The sequence below is a fragment of the Xiphophorus couchianus genome, chromosome 6 (genome assembly GCF_001444195.1).
Source record: "Xiphophorus couchianus chromosome 6, X_couchianus-1.0, whole genome shotgun sequence".
Taxonomy (NCBI): Eukaryota; Metazoa; Chordata; class Actinopteri; order Cyprinodontiformes; family Poeciliidae; genus Xiphophorus; species Xiphophorus couchianus.
The window spans coordinates 17,955,571-17,974,290 of NC_040233.1; the positions used below are offsets into that span (position 1 = coordinate 17,955,571).

General features: G+C 36.0%; 1 protein-coding gene across 4 annotated transcripts; it reads left to right on the forward strand.

Annotated features, from left to right (window-relative positions):
* Positions 1–1,751: 1,751 nt before the first annotated feature.
* Positions 1,752–16,394, forward strand: ccdc13 (coiled-coil domain containing 13). Of its 4 annotated transcripts, none has more exons than XR_003595981.1 (15): positions 1,752–1,861; positions 2,739–2,950; positions 3,075–3,223; positions 3,304–3,446; positions 3,528–3,611; positions 3,707–3,820; positions 4,501–4,605; positions 4,991–5,152; positions 5,241–5,417; positions 5,507–5,713; positions 5,808–5,914; positions 6,176–6,238; positions 6,360–6,485; positions 6,995–7,149; positions 16,144–16,394. XR_003595981.1 is itself a non-coding variant. In XM_028021359.1 (14 exons), exons 2-14 carry the CDS (start codon positions 2,769–2,771, stop codon positions 7,092–7,094), a joined length of 1,719 nt encoding a protein of 572 aa, XP_027877160.1. In that variant the 5' UTR covers positions 1,752–1,861; positions 2,739–2,768; the 3' UTR covers positions 7,095–8,977. The 4 variants fall into 4 exon arrangements, 2 of the variants coding, with proteins under 2 accessions (XP_027877160.1, XP_027877161.1); XR_003595982.1 differs by lacking the exon at positions 16,144–16,394 and adding an exon at positions 7,518–8,977; XM_028021359.1 differs by lacking the exon at positions 16,144–16,394 and having other exon boundaries at positions 6,995–8,977.
* Positions 16,395–18,720: the final 2,326 nt, after the last annotated feature.

Sequence of the window (18,720 nt, forward strand, 5' to 3'; positions counted from 1 at the left end):
GTCACTTTGACTGCAAACATTAACTTTAAACAAATATTTCATAAAACTATGTTTACTGGATTTTCTTTGTTCTTATGTATTTTATGTGTGTTCAACCGTAACAATAATAGCTCAAACACAGCTTGATAAAGGCTGCTTTCAGTAGTGCATCCCTCCTCACCATAAACAACACTGCAAAATTATACGTTGTTTTTACTCCACTTCAAAACATGGGAAACATTCCCATCAATGCAATAAAAATGTGTGACTAATCTGCTGAGAAGTCTCTAATGTCCCGTCACGTGCATTCATTCAGAATTTGATAGTCATTGTGACGCTCGCTCACTTGTTGCAACTTGTTGATGAAACCTCTGTGTTATTTTCCATTCAAACATCATAGCCCATATATTTGAAAAAGGTTTAAAAATATTAAAGTTTTTTTAATTATTATTTTTTTATTCAACTTTTTATATGCATAACTGAACGTTCTATTTAAAGAAAACCAACAGCTATTGCAAACTTATTTTATTGGATACTGCATTTATTTACTGCTGTTGTTTTGGTGCTTTAGTGATCTTTCTGTTAATCATTTGTGGTCCAATCCCGCCCCCTCCACCCAAAGTCTTACCTTTACCTTTCCAATCCAGTCTCTGCTCTATTCTATGGCTGCTACTCTTTGACAGGCACTGGGTGCTTTTAGATTATAGCACCGTAATCCTTACATTGTGCCACTGTATCTTTGACAGCACACTGTGAAGGTTAGTTTTCTTTTAGTAAAGAAAGTGGATCAACTTGTACAGCTGCTGCATATTAAGTTTCACCTTCTCCAGCACGAATGTCACGTTCCTCCTGTATGCATAACAATACCACCGGAGAAGCAGAGTCAGCATGACTGCGCACATTTAGGAGCTCATCCTTTCATTAACTTAAGGTTTAAATTTATTTTATTTCTTTTTATTTGTTTTAATATTTAATTAAGATGAAATCTCGGTCCAAAACATTTACAGATATGCCCGTTCATTCTTGCAGTATGAACGGGTAGTATAAAGGGGATTATTATCTTCAGTGATGTCAGATAATCTTGAGACTGATTCTTATCACATAAATTAATATTTACAACAAAATAAAAAAAATGAAAGTACAATCAATGGTCATGGTAATAATTCTAAAATCCATTTTTCCTACGTCGTAATTTGCTTGAATCTAATCTCACAATAAAGAACATAAGTTTATTTATTTATTTTTTATGAATTTGCTTCCATAGAGTGAGAAAATGCAAAATGAATCTAGCAGATCAAAATAATTTTTGAACTTTTTGTAATCATAATTACAGATACAACATAGCACGGAGAAAGTCCTTAGGTATTAAAGATAGTTCAAAAATAAAAATCTTAAATTGAGATCTCAGCACCTCTCAAATCAGCACTTCTCGGTAAACCCAAAGGCTAGTGTCTACAGCACCATCAAATAGGTTTATAGCCTAAAAAATAATTAGAATATTATTTAGCTGGTAAAAATAAAATAAAATAAAATAAAAAAATACAGCAGAGAGATATAATACCGATAAAAATTAAACCTAACAAGCTGGTTCATATATTGTGCACTATCGTGTCCCGGTGGTTTTTATTAATTTAACTGAGCTCTCTCCTGTCAATAAGCAAGAGCAGACGTCAGAAACCCTGAGCAAGATGGCCGCTGTCATGGTGCAATCTTAACAAGAGCACGCACTTTCCCTGTTCACGCGAGATCGCGTTCAAAGTCACAATCCTTGCGTTGTTATAGCGACAGTAGCGTCACCTTTAGGGAGCTACGTATTAATTTTCAAAGTTAACAAAACATGCAGTTAAAAAGTCAAACGTCTTAACTCTTGTATAAATTACAGGTATGTTATAATCTCGGTTTTACAATTTTAGATGTCCTGTGACCTTTAAAGATTTCTGTTCGAATTTTAAAAGAAGAAACTGCTAGGTACCTGATTACCATGTCAGTTCTTGTTGCAGATTAGCACAAGGTTAGCTTCTAAATAATATTTTTGTAAAGTGTATGCACAGCAGGTTTGGTGACAAGTCATTTGGGAGCAATGCTGGGGTAGATTTAGTTGCAATTTTTGAACTTTAGGATCACGTTTAGCATTAAGTGTATTGGAAAGGTGAAAAGGTGTTTGAAAGGTGAAAACAAGTGAAAAACAGAAATAGAAGCAACAGACCTTAAGATGCCGGTGTTACCAGCATCTTAAATTCTTTAACATCATTTCAGCATAGACAGGATCTGACAAATGCATCATTCTGTCCATAATCTATTTCATTTAGTTTTCAGTTAGTAACTCTAAAAGTCACATTAGTGATTCTGTTTTATGTGTAAAAATCCCAATCAGCAGTGTGGCTATTTGGGCAATGTTGTGCTAAAATGTCTTGGGAATGACCTGGGGACCACATAAACCAGTTTGAGCAGTTAACTGAACCTGCAAAGATCAAGAGAATTTGAATATGTGTGAGATGTGCTCGACAAGCAGATCTGATTAACACAGGAACTACCTCACAACTTCCAGGACTTGAAGAATCTGCTGTTGATATTGTCCATGTCAGATGCCACACGCGGATTGTGCCTTGTAGTTGTAGGTTAAATTTAAGCTATAATGGTCAGTTACTGGAATGAAAATGAGTTAAAAAAAACAGCCGTGTATAAATGTAAACAAAATCAACACAATCAAGCTTTGATCAAGTAATCAAAGCTAACACAATCATTTTGTCTTCTTTTAGTAGTTTCTTATTTCCACTACCTTGTTTATCATGGAGAGTGATGAACATTTGAATGACTTGCGGCTTCAGTTCCAAACGCTGCAAAAACAGCAGGAAAAAAGAAAACTGGAAGGGAAGAAGAAGAAAGAACCCAATAATTTAAGTGTGACAGGAACTCTGGATGATTTGAATCTGTCGAAGCAAGTCGTTCAGGAAGACAGTCCTGAAGAAAGGTAAGTGGTTTCACTTGGTCTCGGTTTAAATTAAACTGTATTGTTTAACTCAAAGCTTACATAATACATAAGTACAAAATAAATAGTCATAACGTTATAATGGTGTGTCGTCTGTCATTCAAAGTCTGTTAAAGCAGCAGGATGAGATCTTGTTAGATCAAATCCGAGAGCTCAGAGATGAAAATGGGAGGCTCTTCAAACTTCTGAGTGAAAAGGACTTTGAGATCAAACATCTGAAGAAGAAAAGAGAAGAAGAAAGACTGGCCTTCACAGGTACAAGCAGACAAGTTGGATGTTTTTTACATACAAGAGTTAATGGCGCTTCACAGTCATCTTGTGAATTATCCCTTTAGGTTCATCGGGCTTAGCAGGAGCTGTAGCTGCCACCAAGATTGTTGAGCTTTCCAAGAAGAATAGAGAGCTAACTGCAGAAATTGAGAAAGAGAAGATTAGATCCAAGCAAAGCAGCAATAGGATCAAAGAACTCGAGAAAGAGGTAAAGCTCTGTTTATTTGATTTATTGGATGGAAAGTCGAAGTTACTGGTCAAAATCCATAGAAAGCAACATTTTGTTTAGCTGCAGTGTGCTTTGGAGAATGTTGTACCTGGACAGAAAACCACACAAAAAACCCTGGATAAGAGCTTGTCTGAAGACCATGAAGTAAGCAGAAACTGAGTAATGCCATTCTCTTGATCTGAAACCTGAAGTGATAGCATTTTATTTTAAATCACATACATTTTTCTACTGAGCAACAGGAAAACCCGCTGGTCAAGTCTCTGCAAGAAAAATTAGCAGCTGCCCAGCTCAAAGTGACAGAATATCGAAACCAGGTTCAGTCTGCAAAACAGGAGCTGAAGGTTGCTCAAAAGGTAATCTCATTATTTCCTTTCCACCTGACAGAGCTCTAATTATGCTTATTTATGACTTCTTAATTAGATTTTAGGGCCTTTCAGCTGAAGGCCCGGTATTCTCTGGCTATCAGAAATGGGACTGTGGATATTTTCTTACCACACAAGCTGCATTTCGAAGATAAGTTTGAAAAGTGAGACGGATAAAAATAACTTAAGACCATTACACATAGCCTGGAAATTATATTTTTGAGATGAAGTCTCTAATTTTATAAGAACGTCCTGGCCAAGACTGATACAGCAACCTCCATACTTATTGTCATTAGTGATATATAGATTCTTTGATTCCAGTAGCATAGTTTGGTTTTCTTACTTAGTTGCTTTGTTAAATACACACCCCTCTCACTGCCCTACAGAAATAAAGCACAGTTTAAAAACAAAACAAAAAGGAAACCATAATGTCCATAATGTACACTTTATTTACTTCATACCTCATCAACATTATGCATTTTTAATGACATGTTGATTGATCTCTTTTTATTCTATATATTTATGATGATACTTTTTATTATTTATGTATTTATTTATTTTGTTATTGAAGGCTTGCAACACAATTTTGCTCATTATGTACATTTTAAAGGTGCAGTTTAATGATAATAAATTATGTCTATGTCTACTCTTAAAATGATGAACTATTGCAGGTTTTATTGAGTGAAGTTGGAGAGGAGATCAACCTTCAGCAGATGCTCAACAACCCTGGGAGCTTTAGAGGGCGGTCGCAGCAGATTCTTGCTCTTCAAACAAGAGTAAGCTGGAAAACTTAGATGGTGACTGAATGTCCGTTATAATGTTCATCATTCATTATGACAACTTATTTCAAGAAGTTGGTTGGTTTTCAGAATTATGAAAGTGCATCTCTATCAAAAAGAACATCACTGGGAAGTTTCTGGTTCAGGAGTGTCTTAAAAAACGCAATATGACAGTTGTAGGTTGGTTGTGCGACAACTATAACTATGATCAATAGAAATAAACAGTAGAGATATAGTACTCTGCGTGTAATCAATCTATATCTGGGTTTCACTTTTTGAACTGAATTCCTCAAACGAACCGAATTTGATTTTGATGATATTCCAATTTTAGTTTGATTCACCTGAAAGTTATGTCACAGAAAACGCTGAATTCATACAACAGGTGCGGGAGCTAGAGCAGCAGCTGTGCCAGCAAAGACAGGCAGATGTTCAGAGTGTGGAGCAGGATGTTTCTGGTACTGCGGCCCATCATAAACCCCCTGCTCAAAATAGAAACCTCAACTACATCCGTACCATAGAGAAGGAAAAGAGGGAGGCATTTGAGGTACTTAAACAATAACTCAGTTTAAAAACAGAATGAAATATTAAGGTACTAATATGTTTTTTGCTTGTTGCTTTTGGTAAATCTGTAGAGGATCTCAGCTGATCATGAGGGCCTCTTGAAAGAACACGAGGATGTGAAGAAAAAGCTAGAAGCCTCTAAAGCCAGGAGCAGAACTCAGTCCGAGGAAATCAAAACTCTGAAAATGCAGATTTCCTCCTTATTAGAGAAGGGTAAACATGACACCGGGCTTGTGGATGCTCTGCTGGTAAGCTCTCAGATAAGATAAAAGTGGGAAAGAGAGAAATATTCTGGGCTCTTCCTTTCCCACAACCTTGTTTTGTTAACCCCTGGCAGAAACAGCAGAGCCAGATGCAGACGGTGCTGAAGCAACTCGGCCAACAGCAGAGCGCACAGACCAAGAGCCACAAACACAGCCTGAGACAACAGCTGGACAGTGGGCCCCCAGAGAACAAATGCCTTATCCAGAAACTGAAGCTTGTGGTAGCAGAAAAAGACGCCATAATAAAGGAGCTGCGGGAAAAGCAACAACTTTCCAATAAGGTAAAAAAAAAAAAAAAAAAGCTGAAATATTTAGTGCTGCAGCAACCACCGTAAAACAAATCTGCCTTCTGGAAATAAAAATCTGTTTTTACAGCAACCGAAGGAAGAGGGTGTGGACAGACAATTAAGCCCTAAAATAAAAAGTTGCAGTTCAGGAATCTACCCAGAAGATGGAGACAGTGTCACAAGAATTACACCTGAGTATGTTTTCAGACACCTCTGAATTATTTGATTCTTTATATTGTCATTTTATTCATTTATTAAGAGAATCGTAGAAACTACCCTCTGAAACATAATAAATTTTGTTTTGTGGTATAAAGTGCATGTTTTGGCAATCTCTATTAGGACCTAAGGTCACTTGTTTTACAAAGAATAACTTATAATTGACTCGAAGAGGTCAATGACGGAAGAAGCAAGAACAGTAAAACATTTTATGATTTCTCATCCTTTTATCTGTTTCAGTTCAGTCTCTAAATTAGGCCATAAATTGATAATTGCAACTGTGGGAGGTGAGATGGAATTAAAGTAAGTGAGCTGTATTATATGTACTGTATATGATTCATCTTATTTTTAAATATCAGTTATTATTGCACCAATGTAAATAAATCAAAACTACGAACTGTTTGATTGTGTCTGATGTTCTCAGAAGTCACTCAAAGTGTCCGGGTTGTTCTGCTGATGTGAGTGCACTGATCACCCAGAGCAGTGCGTATAAAGTCCTCAGCGTGGAGAAGGACCGCCTCCTGGAGCTGGTTAAGCTTCTACAGATCAAGTAATGCACACTCTACAAATCTTTCTGCATGCCAGAAAACTTTAAATATAGTGAAATCACTACATTTAACTGATTTCAGTTAAATATCCTCGAACTCAGTAAAGTTGACTTTGCTGATTTCCTGTGAAATACTCTCTGTTCTCCTACATCATTGACATGAATAGAACGTGCTTCTATAAGGAACAACCAAATGTGGACTCGACTCTTGATTTTTTTATTGATTTTAATCTAAATCTTGGCTGAGATTCATTCAAACATTCGCAAGAATGTTATGGGTCATTTTCACATCTTTTAGGTTGTAATAGTAAATCTACAGTATGGTCTAAGGTTTAATAATGTAAATGATAGACAGAATCACTATCCATTATATTGGATTGAAGTGCTTCAGATTATTCCTATAGACAATAATTTTATTGTTGCTTTAGATGTCCAAAGAGAAAGCAATGAAGTGTGTGCATTAAGAAATTGTTTAATTATTTTATCTAAGACAACAAATGTTTATCTTCCAGAGAGAAAGACATGAAACAAATGTGTTTGGAGGCAGAGAAAAAGTACCAAGAGGAGCGCCGCAAAACTTTGATGCTGGAGCAGCAGTTAGAAAGGGCATGAACAGAGTAAAGGACTCTGCGTCGAGCACAGGAAAGATAAGGACCAGTGTGACCAGGTGGGCGTTCTGCTAAAAAACTGGTTTCCCAGGATTCAACTCCAAGGGTTCCAAGGGTTTTCTAGCATACCATGACTGTTCCTCAGGAGAAATAGGGCAGGAGCTACAAGGCAGAAAAAAAACAGACAAACAAATCAAACTCTGGAATACGAATAAAGTTTACCTCTCAATCTTATTGTGTTGTGAGATGCTCCTGATTTTAAACATGACAGTTTTTTTTTCTCTCCATCCCATGAAAATTTAACCACACAGCAGATTTAATGATGTGTGGCAATAGTCTCAACTCCCATGCACAGGGTTAGCTTCAGCCCATCGTCTTTTGGTTGTTTATGTTGCTCTTGTTTGCTGTCTCCTGTCTGGTCATTCAGCTGGAGGAAACGCAGCCTCTGAGGGCATCCTAAAAGAGCACTCTCCATCACGGCGTACAGCTTTATGGTGACATGATGAGACAAGTCGAGCACTTTTTTTTTTTTTTCCTGGGGGCTCTGTGACAGCACTGACAAGACACTAACCAGGAGAACTGGCTGCTCCCTGCTCAAGCTCTCTTGCTGCTCAGCCCTACCTTCTCTTGTCACATGTGACAAACCACAGCCTGCAGGAAACAAGTTATCCTCCTTAGCCACACACACACACACACACACACACACACACACACACACACACACACACACGCACACGCATTTGCACGCACACGCAAATGATGGGGATATCTTACTCTCACTTCAGTTTGGAATGATTTGTAATGCGGACCAGGTGACTTAAGGTTAAGGACTATGGAGGAACTTTTGTGGTGCAGCTTCCTGCTTAACCTTGATACTAGCAGACAGTTGTTCCTGCTGATTAGGGAATGGCTTGACCTTAATCTATTTTCCCCCTGGTGTCACGTTGTCTCCGATAGTCATTTCAGAAATGTAAATTGACACTTTTATTTTGTAAAAAAAAAAAAAATGCTTGTAAATTTTTTATTTGTCTCAGACAAATCAATTTAATTTTTTGAAACAAACTAAGGTTTTGTTAAATTATTTTTTTATGACTTACCTGTTTTTTATTTTGGCTGTGAATGGTTGCGAATAAAAGTGCAAAATTGCCGTCAAGATTGCATTAACCTCTGTTAGATTCCTCCTAAAGTTGATATTCCTGTTAAATATCCACACTAATCATTTCTGACTTGAAACCAGATGTGTGGGAATAGTGGTTAGAAGTGAATGCAAACTAAAGCTACACAAACTGACTGTAATTCATTTCCCAGAGCATATCACTGATTTACAGAATTAAGTCTGTGATCAGCGATCCAAGACATCCTGGAAAGTGTTTGGAAAAAGTAGGCAATTTATTTTATGAATTTACTGGGTCTGAATGAATTTGGAAAAAAGGCAGTGTAATATTAGGAAAATTTGATTGTTTTCAGGCTTTATTCTCAGCAACATTGTTTGAATAATAATACATTGCTGAGAATAATGTTGCTTTGAAAGGTTAATGCAGTTAACAGTTTTTTCTTCCTTATTTTTTCTATTCAGTCTTTCTTTCCTTTCTTCATTCTTTGTATTTGTCCTTCCTTCATCCTGCTACCCCTCTTTCCTTTTCCTTCTACATTTGTCATTCCTTCTTCCCTATCCTCTTTTCCTCCACATATCCTTTCATCCTTCCTTATTTATTTCTTTCATTCTCCATCATTTCCTCCATTTCCCTATTTTTCATAACTTCTTGCTTTGCTTTTGTTCATCCTTTCTTCCTATCTGCCTTAAGCAGATGTTGTACTTTAGAAATGAGCAAAAACGTTAACGGAAAACTCTGCTAATTATGTCTGGAATAAAATCTTTAGAAAGCCTCTTAGACTTTCAATCCAAACGTTGTCTCAGTTCTGCTGATGGGTGTGGCATTTACATACATACGTACATCTGAGTTATTTTAATGTATCTGAAGGTGTTTCAGGAAAAGAAAAAAAAGAAACCTGCCTCGCCTGTCGTCTCTGCCCTCTTCACATCACGCTTAATTTAAAACCATGGCTGACTTAGTGTGCTGATTCCAATACCACACTATGTCTTCCAGCACCCTGTGGGAGATTGGCAGGTCCCATTTGGACCTGGTGAGAAAGAGCCACAAGACAAAAATATCAGAGTTTGGACATGATGAAGACAGCCTTTATGCTCACAGTAACAAAAAACATCTTGTGTTGAGCACCTCCCGGATGAAGGGTGAGAAACCTTTTTAGGTGACAGTGAGTTGGTGGCAGTGCATGAGCAGGTTAGATACAATGGGATCTGAATTGATTTGGCATAAATTACACAACATGATGCGTACCATGGAGCAAATTGTATTTTTTGTCCCTTGTTCCATGTGATTCCTGGAAGATGTTAAATGTTGTTGAACACACCATGTGTATGTGTAAATACTAACTGATAGGAACAAGTCAAGCACTTCCAATATTTCAGTAAGCTTTTTTTTTTATTATTAAGCTTCCTACTGTTTCCTACTGAGGTTATAGTGTAATTTCAAGTAAGCTAATTTCACAGCTTAATGCGTCTGCGCTTGTTGACTTCAGTTATTTTGGAGTGTCATCACCTTCAAATAAATTACACTTTGGCAAACAATTTTATTCTTGTTTTATGTAGCTGTATTACGCAGAAAGGTGTAGATTTATTCCAAAATGCCCAATAAGCCACCAAACCAAACACAAACTTATGTAAACACAGCGTACGTAAACAGCCTCGGCTATTTGTCATTCCAGCTTTGAATGACTCCTTTCTCCATCGTTCTCCTCAGAGGTATTCCCTCTTTCTGGACCAATGCTTCCTGCAGACCATTGACTGCATCCAGAAACTAAAGTAAACAGTGCAGCTGTGAACGCAGAGGTTAAAGTTAGCAATCAGTGTACGAGGGATCTGTGAACTTTCCTCAGGCCAGAAAAACAGTTTACTCCTCTGTGAGTTTATTCATCGCCCTGTGGCTCTCATTTACATGTAATGGAAAGAAAATAAACAGAACAGTTCTAATGTGCTCATTTACAGTAATTAGAAATTAAGTAACAACTTAACTTGTATACAAGTGAAGTAATGATTAGACTCTTATTGGTCACATTAATGTTCACTGGATCATCACTTTAAGACTCTTCAGGGTCTAATTAGGCGTGGTATCACTAGATGGCAGTACAGTTGCTCATGTGCTGGGATGTACCTAAGATTATTAAGAAACTGTTTTGACATTGAGTGGTACCATGTGATTTAAAATCAAAAGTGTTGTAAAACTCTTTCCACAAAATATAAGTTCTTGTAGGAAAAACACAATGACTCACAATTTCAAGAAAATATGTTTATTTATTATTATTATTATTTTAAAGTTTCACATATTGAAAAGGGGTGGAGAAAACATTTGACTAGTTATACAATAAGTACCATGCCTTGCAAAAATCTTCAGAGACCTGGAACTTTTTTTTTCGGCAATTTGTCACGTTACAACCAGAGACTTTAACTTATTTAACAGAAGCGCTTTTTTTTTTCTTTTTACTATTTAAGTCTCAAAAGTGCTGTGTGCATATGTAACTAGAGGGAAATCCCCAGCCACAAGTATTTTGATGTCTTTGATAGCTTTACATGTGTAGACACTGAAATTTGATACCTCTTTTTTTTTTTTCTTTTTTTGACAAAATTCAATCACCTCAACACGTCAGTCTAAAGTGCCTGTGAACTTGTCAATCTTAGCAAAGATTCTAAATTGGGATGAGGTCTAGACTTTGAGCAAGCCATTCTAAGACGTGATTTGCTTCTATCGCTATAGCTCCTCCCGATTTACCACAAACTTCTTTACTTCTCTTAGTGTCATGCTTTAGTTTAGGTGGGCAGCTCCTCTTTTGGTAAGTTTGCAGCTGTATCGTACTTTTTCCACTTGCATTTGTTTGAACATCTTGGAATAATGTTTTACAACCTAACACTGCAATAAACCTCTCCACAACTTCTGTCTTTTCTGGATTTCATGATGTTTTTTGTTCACTAATGTTCTCTAACAAACCTCTGAGGCCTTCACAGAACAGCTGTCTTATTCTGGGATTAAATTACACATGTATAAACTTTGTTTATTCATTAGGTGACTACTGAAGGGAACCAGCTGCCTAAATGTAATTTTTTTTTTTTTTTCAAACCTGTGCTTAATGTTGGTTTAAATCCAAATAAAATCAATTTAAGTTTGTAGTTATCATGTAATTTAGAAAAGTCTAAGTGGTCTGAAAAATTTTGCAAGGCATTCTAACATATACTACATTAAACTCCAATCTCTAATATTAAATTATCAAACATGGCTGACATAGCAGATGCATTATCCTAAGACTATTCAAAAAGTAGGATTTTTTTCTGGAAAAATGAAGGAAATGTATGTGTTTTGTATAGAAGCACAATGAAAGGGCCTCCTATGAAAGGAGTTCAAATCAAAATAAATTTTAAAGCTGTGTTTAAGATCTTATGTGATGCTGAAAAACTTCACTGACTTGGAGAAAACCTTTAAAATTACTGAAAAGCAAAAACTATGTAATGTATAATAGATTGCGTTCATTAGGTATGGTGGAAGCAGATTACTAGAGCCTCAACAAATACAAGTTAAAAAAGAAGTTCTACAAAAATGCTACTAAATTATCTGAGGCAAATACCACTAAGGATGTACTGTAGAGACAAAAAGCCCTTCTGGGCATGCAGTAATTTTCATCAGTCTGACAGCAGCTGAATATGCTGGCCTCTCTGTGGCAATCATTCTAGCTTGGGACAAAGCAATCAGCTGCTCTCAAGTCTGAACCACATGCCAGACTAACGCAGAGAAGGGTCGTTATTTGGCATTGGGCCTGCTTTTGTTAAAGATATGAAAAGGTTTGTCTTTCATGGATTTCCTTTCCACAGTTTCATCTGACATTGAACACATCTTTTGTGTTGCTCTGAAACCAAATAACCAAGATAATGGTAAAAATTGCATTATGTAGGGTGTTTTTGGGGGGGGAGAGGGGGGGTTGAGTAAGTGAAAATATACTAAACACAGTTCATTCCTAAAGCACCAGAACAGGAGTATGCAGCACTGCTCAGCATATCAGCTGCATTTTTCCTTTTAAGACACTTTGCAGAGCAGCACTACAGGAGCATAGAGCAAAAGGCAATGATAAAACAAAGTGATTCGGCAAGGGAAACAGAATTTTTTGTAAAGCTGCAATCATCAAAGTGCAGCTCCCCTATCGCTGGTATTCTCTGCTTGTCATCTTTGTAATGTGATTGCTACTTTTGACACTTGTTTCATCCCTTAAAGACTTTTCTCACTGTAGATTGAACTGCTCGCACCTTCTGTCAAATAATCAATTTCTTTAGGAACATCTCCAACATTTGTGCTCAAGATATGGTTCTGTTAGGATTTTTTTTAAGCTCCATAATTGGGTTTGTGGAGTTGCCGTTTAGTATGCTTTTAAACTTTTGGAAAATAAAAATGCTCTGTTTTTGCATTTAGAGGAAGTAATTAGTTTTTTGTGTATATTCATTCTTCACTGGATGAACAGGAAGGAATCTACAAAGAAAAGAGGATTGTTTCCATGAAGGAATGTTTTTTCATTATTACAGTTTAATAAGTCCCTCAGCGTGTCCTGGCAAAATGACAATGACATGTTACTCATGAGTGCAATAGGGTCCACATTCTGGAAATATTTGCATCAGCACCACTGATAACAGTCTGCTGGTTTGACTCTAGTTTTTCTGTCATTTGACAGTTTGTCATGGAGAAAGGCAGAAATTAATTCGGAGAGACAAACTGGTGCACCACGAAACCCCAAGAGACTGCTCATATTGTTCACAGAAATAATGTCCTTGTACGTTACATGAATGTCAATGAACGACTGTTTGTTATAGCACAACAGATGGATCCAGTAATTATAGTTAAATGGTCCACAATGTGTCCCAGTAAGTTCATTCTTTAACTGCAATGTAAAGGTGGAGTACAGTCAAAGGCAATGTCCAACCCAATTTAAAAGTTTAAAATCCATTAAAGGATCATTAAACTCAAGATGTGACACTAAAGTACCTCAGACACTAAAATCCTCACAGTTATCTATTGTGTGTAAGTCAATACAAATGCAAAAATTATAAATGCAACATTAACAAAAGAGTAAAGTGACTTGCAAAAGCATTTACAGCCCGTTGGACTTTTCCTTTCCCCCCCCCCCACATTTCATACAGCCAAATTAAATTTTTTGGGATTTTATGAGACACACGAACACAAGCATGTGTGTAATTTTATCTTGGTAGGACAAAATTTGATTCAAAGTTGTTCTTTGAAAGCTTCAGAGGTTGTTTTAAAAAATAAAATAAAATAAAATAAACAAAGAACATTATAAAATTTAGAAACACATCAGGAACATCGGTGGAAAAGTTGGAATATTATTAAGTTGTGATCATTTAATTGTCCAATCTAACATTTAAAAAGGAAACAGTGTAGCATAATTTTAAACCTACTGATAAATGGCTCCACAGTGAATGGATGGTGTAGGATGATATCTAATTTTGGAAGTCTCTCCCTGTCTGCTTTCCGGGCTATTAGTGGAAATTTTGCTTCCTTCCTCGTCCCCTCCTTGCTTATTCCCAGTAGTATTTGATGTACAGAATCTACCTCAGCAGACTGACATGTAGACCGGAACTGTCGTACACACAGATAACTTTTACCTTCTATATTAGAAAATGGACATGCAGGTTGACTTTCAGTATTGTAACCTCGGAGATGGAACAATCATTTCAATGTACTTTTGAAAAAACAAAAAGAAAAAGAAAATCACTTAAAGAGAGAACTCTAACAATATAGAGTTGACAATGTTATAGAACATTGCAAGAGAAGGAACGTTGGGAGAAACCCTTTGCAAACACACAAGTGAATCTATTAAATAGGCACTTGGTACAAAGACTATTAATTTATTTTTTTATTTGGAGTGGACACATCTTTCACTTAAATCAATGCTCAAATTGTACAGACAGAGAATGTTGCTGACCTTAGGCAGAGAGAAAAAAAGACAATCATCTAGAGAAACTTGCAGAACAATTTTTCCATCACAATCAACGCAACAGGTTTCCAGGGGGCTCCCTACAGAGATAGTTTCTTTGAATCACTACCCCTGATGTTGTTGCTCCAACAGAAAAATGTGAAAAGACAGAATTACAAGATTGGTACCAAATTACTAGACACCTTAAAATTTCCATCACCTCAAGAAGTAAATCTGTTTTAGTGGTGACTTACATCTGTTCTTTTGAATCTTACTACAGTTGTATAATTGAAATAATTTGAAATTCTATTGAATTCAGTATTCAGAAACAGTATGGCCAAGTTTAAAAGTAAGCTAATTCTTTATCAACTCCTTTACTACAAAAGTTTATAACGTATATCCTGTATAAAGCAGGAGTTTGTGTGTGTTGAATGCTGACCCAGGACCCAGTGGCTTAGTTCATTCAAACCCACTCTTCTTTCTTTTGAAGATTTTTCGCCATCTCAAATTAGTTCATGTGTTATTAATGTAGATCTATACTTATCCAAGCTGGTTTAGTATTTTTCTTATGTGACTAAACCATTTCATTATAGTTTAATGAATGTGTTTCACTTCAATGTGTTTCCTTCTTCTTCTGTGTATAAGAAGAAGAGAATTCAAAAGTGTTTTACACGATGAAAACCCAAAACATCAAACCAGCAAGAAACATTACATAGCAGAAACTAAAACTAAAAGGCAAACTAAAGGAACATAAGGACAAGTTGGAATGCCGACTACAATTAATGATGTTCTTGTTATAACTAATCAGAGGCAGCTTTAGATAAAATGATAAAAGCCTAACTTTAAAATAACTCAGTGTTTCAGGATTTTTGCAGTTTTCTAGAAGTTAGTTCCAGATTAGAGGAAAATAACGACTGAATGCTGCTTCCCATGTTTGGCTCTGATTCTGGGAATATACTGTAGATTGCAAGGTTTCATGTATTTTGGTGCTTAACCATTCAGTGGCTTATGAACTAACAAAAATGTTTCGAAGTATATTCTGTGTGCTGAGCTATTGGGAGCTAGTGTCAGGACTTTAGAATCAGAGTGATGTTCTTTTTTCTAGTTTTAGTGAGAACACAAGGAGCAGCACTTGTCATGTATTTTACATGTCTGACTTGTCTTTTAAAACATTACAAAGATTTCTCTGTTACTTATAAATATATGTAATACACACATTTACTGACTTTTTAAAATTACTGTTGCATTACAAAGACTATGAAGAAGCTTACAGTAGAGTCTCAGTTACTTAAAAAATATAATTTTAATTGGACACAAGAATCACAATTACATAGCCAGGAGCCGTTTCTGTTAGTCTGAGACAAAGGTTTAATAATTATTCTCAAAATCCCTTCGGCTTTGGTCCCTGATACACATTACATGTTTTAATAAGCAGAAACAGGAATGGTCAGGTTCCATTGGGTTGTAAAATATTCTTTGGGAGTGAGATGATGCTTAAGGGATAAAAATAGAGAGATAAAGCCGAAGAGCCATCCAATAAAGATATGAGAAATAACTGTTGAAGTGAGCTTAAAGGGAGGGAGGGGATGTTATTTAAACTTTTATTTTTAGCTTTCTGTCATTTTATAACGCCATTCCCTCATACATGGAGTTTTGTTTTGATTCTTTAATGCATATTAGAGAAAACTTGAAATGCCCATGGAACCACCCAGCTCTGCCTTATAGAATAACCTTTTCTCACACCTTTCTCACTTGGCACTAGCAATTAGCAAACACCTAGCAGAGCTGAGTGTCTGCTGAGCTCATTCCTTTTAAAAAAGAAAATATGATGGAATGTATTATATTTTAGAATAATAATATTTGTGGCTCATAAAAAGTTCACTTTTAACCAATATTTTACATGATTGCTTGATCATTCTATTATGTGTACTCTTGCTTCTGCCTGTGTCCTGCAGGGGGTTTTAATATCTTCTTATCTCTATTCTGTGTCTAATGTCAACACTCAGGAGGGACCTGCTTCCAGGGAAAGCAACAAATCTACCTCACACTGTGGGCTCAGCAGCAAATTTCCCACCGACACAGTTTGAGACCTTCTGCACATACAGTCACTGAAAAGAGCAACAACTGCGGATTGATTTTGTTCTCAAGATTTGGTGGGCCAAAATAACAGTGACAAAAAAGCATAACACTGCACTCAAAGTGATGGTTTGGGATCTATAAACTGGTGCTCTCTAGAAAGATAATAAATGGGTAAATTCTTACCTGTAACTCAATAAATATTGAACAAAATGTTTCTTGTGATTGGATAGTATCAGTAATGCGGAGGCTTTCTCCAGATATTGGTAAGTTCAGAAAAATGCTCTGATTGTGTAAAAGGTCACATAGTGACTGAGCACATGAAGAAGCAGAGGATAAACTAACAGAAATTTGATTTGGTAATAGAAATTGTATAACACAGAAAATCACTTATTGCAATTAAAATATTCAACTGATTTGGTCAAAATAAATTGTGCAAAACATTCTTTCAGCAGAGGAAGACACTTCACAATCCACGTCACACTACACAAAATTATTCAGTGTTTTGTAGAAGACAAATTTCAAATCTGGGAGCTTGTGTTCACTACACAGTAATTTATTCACAAAAATATTGGTTTAGGTGAATACTTTATTATTATTATTATTATTATTGTTATTATTATTATTATTTCTCACCTCCTACGAGACAGGTATCTTGGCTTTGTAGCAAAATAAGTCAGTTTAACTTGTTCTAGTCATTATCCAAAGCAACAGCTTCCAAAATGTCAACTCATCCAGCAGTCCACTTACTTATACTTTGAGGCCAAACCTTCCTAATTCAAATTGGTCTGTCACATCATCCAGGAGGGAAAAGATTACATTTCACATAAATAATCAGAACATTATTATTTATTTATCAACAAAAATATATCCAGTTTATATTTCACTTCATGGTTCTCTTAATTACTTTAAATTTCTACAAAATTTCTGCAAATGATCAACCAATCAGACTCCTACTTGTGCCAGCTCAAGTCCAATAAAGGAGCTGCATTTAAGTTGGCATTACAAGATGGCTGTCAAAGAGGACACATTCATATGATGATGTTCAAACTAAGTGACATAAATATAACAACTAAATATTTCTCTAGTGCATTGATGCACAATCTAATGTTTAGCACTCATTGTGGGAACCACTTTAAAGTGTTTAAGGAATAGAGGTTGTGTCAGTTTTAATAAAATATCAGAAGCAAAAAAGGAGCTGGTGGCTCTGAGGATAACTCTGTTTTGCAGAACTGGTTTTGATCCGCTTTTCCCCTCAGAGGAAAAAGTCACTGAAAATTTGAATCACTACTGTTATCCTGTTATGAAACGTTTTTCCCTTGATGGATATGGCTTCCTTCAGGATGACAATACTTTCATCCTTTGGAATTAAAAGGTCAAGAATTCTTTTGATGAACATGAAAAGGACGTTAAGGCTGTGATCGTTGCGGTCACCAGACCTAAACTCAGGTGCATACTTTAATTTAGGCTTATGACCATATTTATGTCACTGGATTAAGAAATAGTTTCAAGAAGAATGCCATCTTAAACTCTAACAGCTTCTTAATTTGTGACAGTCAGGTCCCTTAATCATGCAGGGCTCCATTCAGGTTTCGGGAGTCAGTTCCAAACTTTACTGACAATTTTCTTATTGGCCAGAAAATCTTCTTATGATATTTGTTTTTGTAACATTATATTTTCTCTAATTTATCTCTGACCAGCTTTGATCTCAACAATTTTATTTTGGCTCTGAAGGATTTTTCAGGGTCATTGTCCGACTGGAAAGTGAAGTTCTGTCCCAGTCTCAAGTTTCTTGGATTCTCTAAATTAGAGAAAATATAATGTTAGAAAAACAAATATTATAAAAATATTTTTTGGCTAGTAAGAAAATTATTAGTAAAGTTTGAGACTGAGACTGAAATCTGAACAGGTTTTCTTCCAAGATTATTCTGAAATTCAGTGCAACCATTTTCACAACAACTATGATCAACTTCCCAGCCTGTACTGAAAAAAATCCCCAAGCATTATGCTGTCGCCACCATGTTTCATTGCATGGTTGATGTATTCAGTTTTACCTGCAGGCCAAAAAGTTCAATTTTAGATATATTTGACAACAGTACCTTATATTTGCTATGTTCTTCTGTGTGTGTTTTTTGGTAAACTGTAGTTTACCAAAAAAAACCTTTCTTTCACCAGGGACTTTCTTGCTTTTTATAAAAATCAGATTTATGGAGTGTGCAACTTGGAGTTGTCCTGATGACAAGCAGCTGGTTCCATTTGCTCTAAATTAGAGGTATGACAATAAATGGGAATTAAATACAAATATATGTAATACATTTTAGATTTTTATATGTGAGTCAATTTGAGAAGCATAAAACCTTTTGATATGTATGACTTTATGTTGGTCTGTCACATAAAATCCCAAAAAATGACTAAGTTTTTTTAGTAGCAATGTGGCGTATTTTAGAAAGTATGTATGCCAGTAATAATTTTTGCAGGTCAGTGTATCATTTGTTGTCACTTTTATA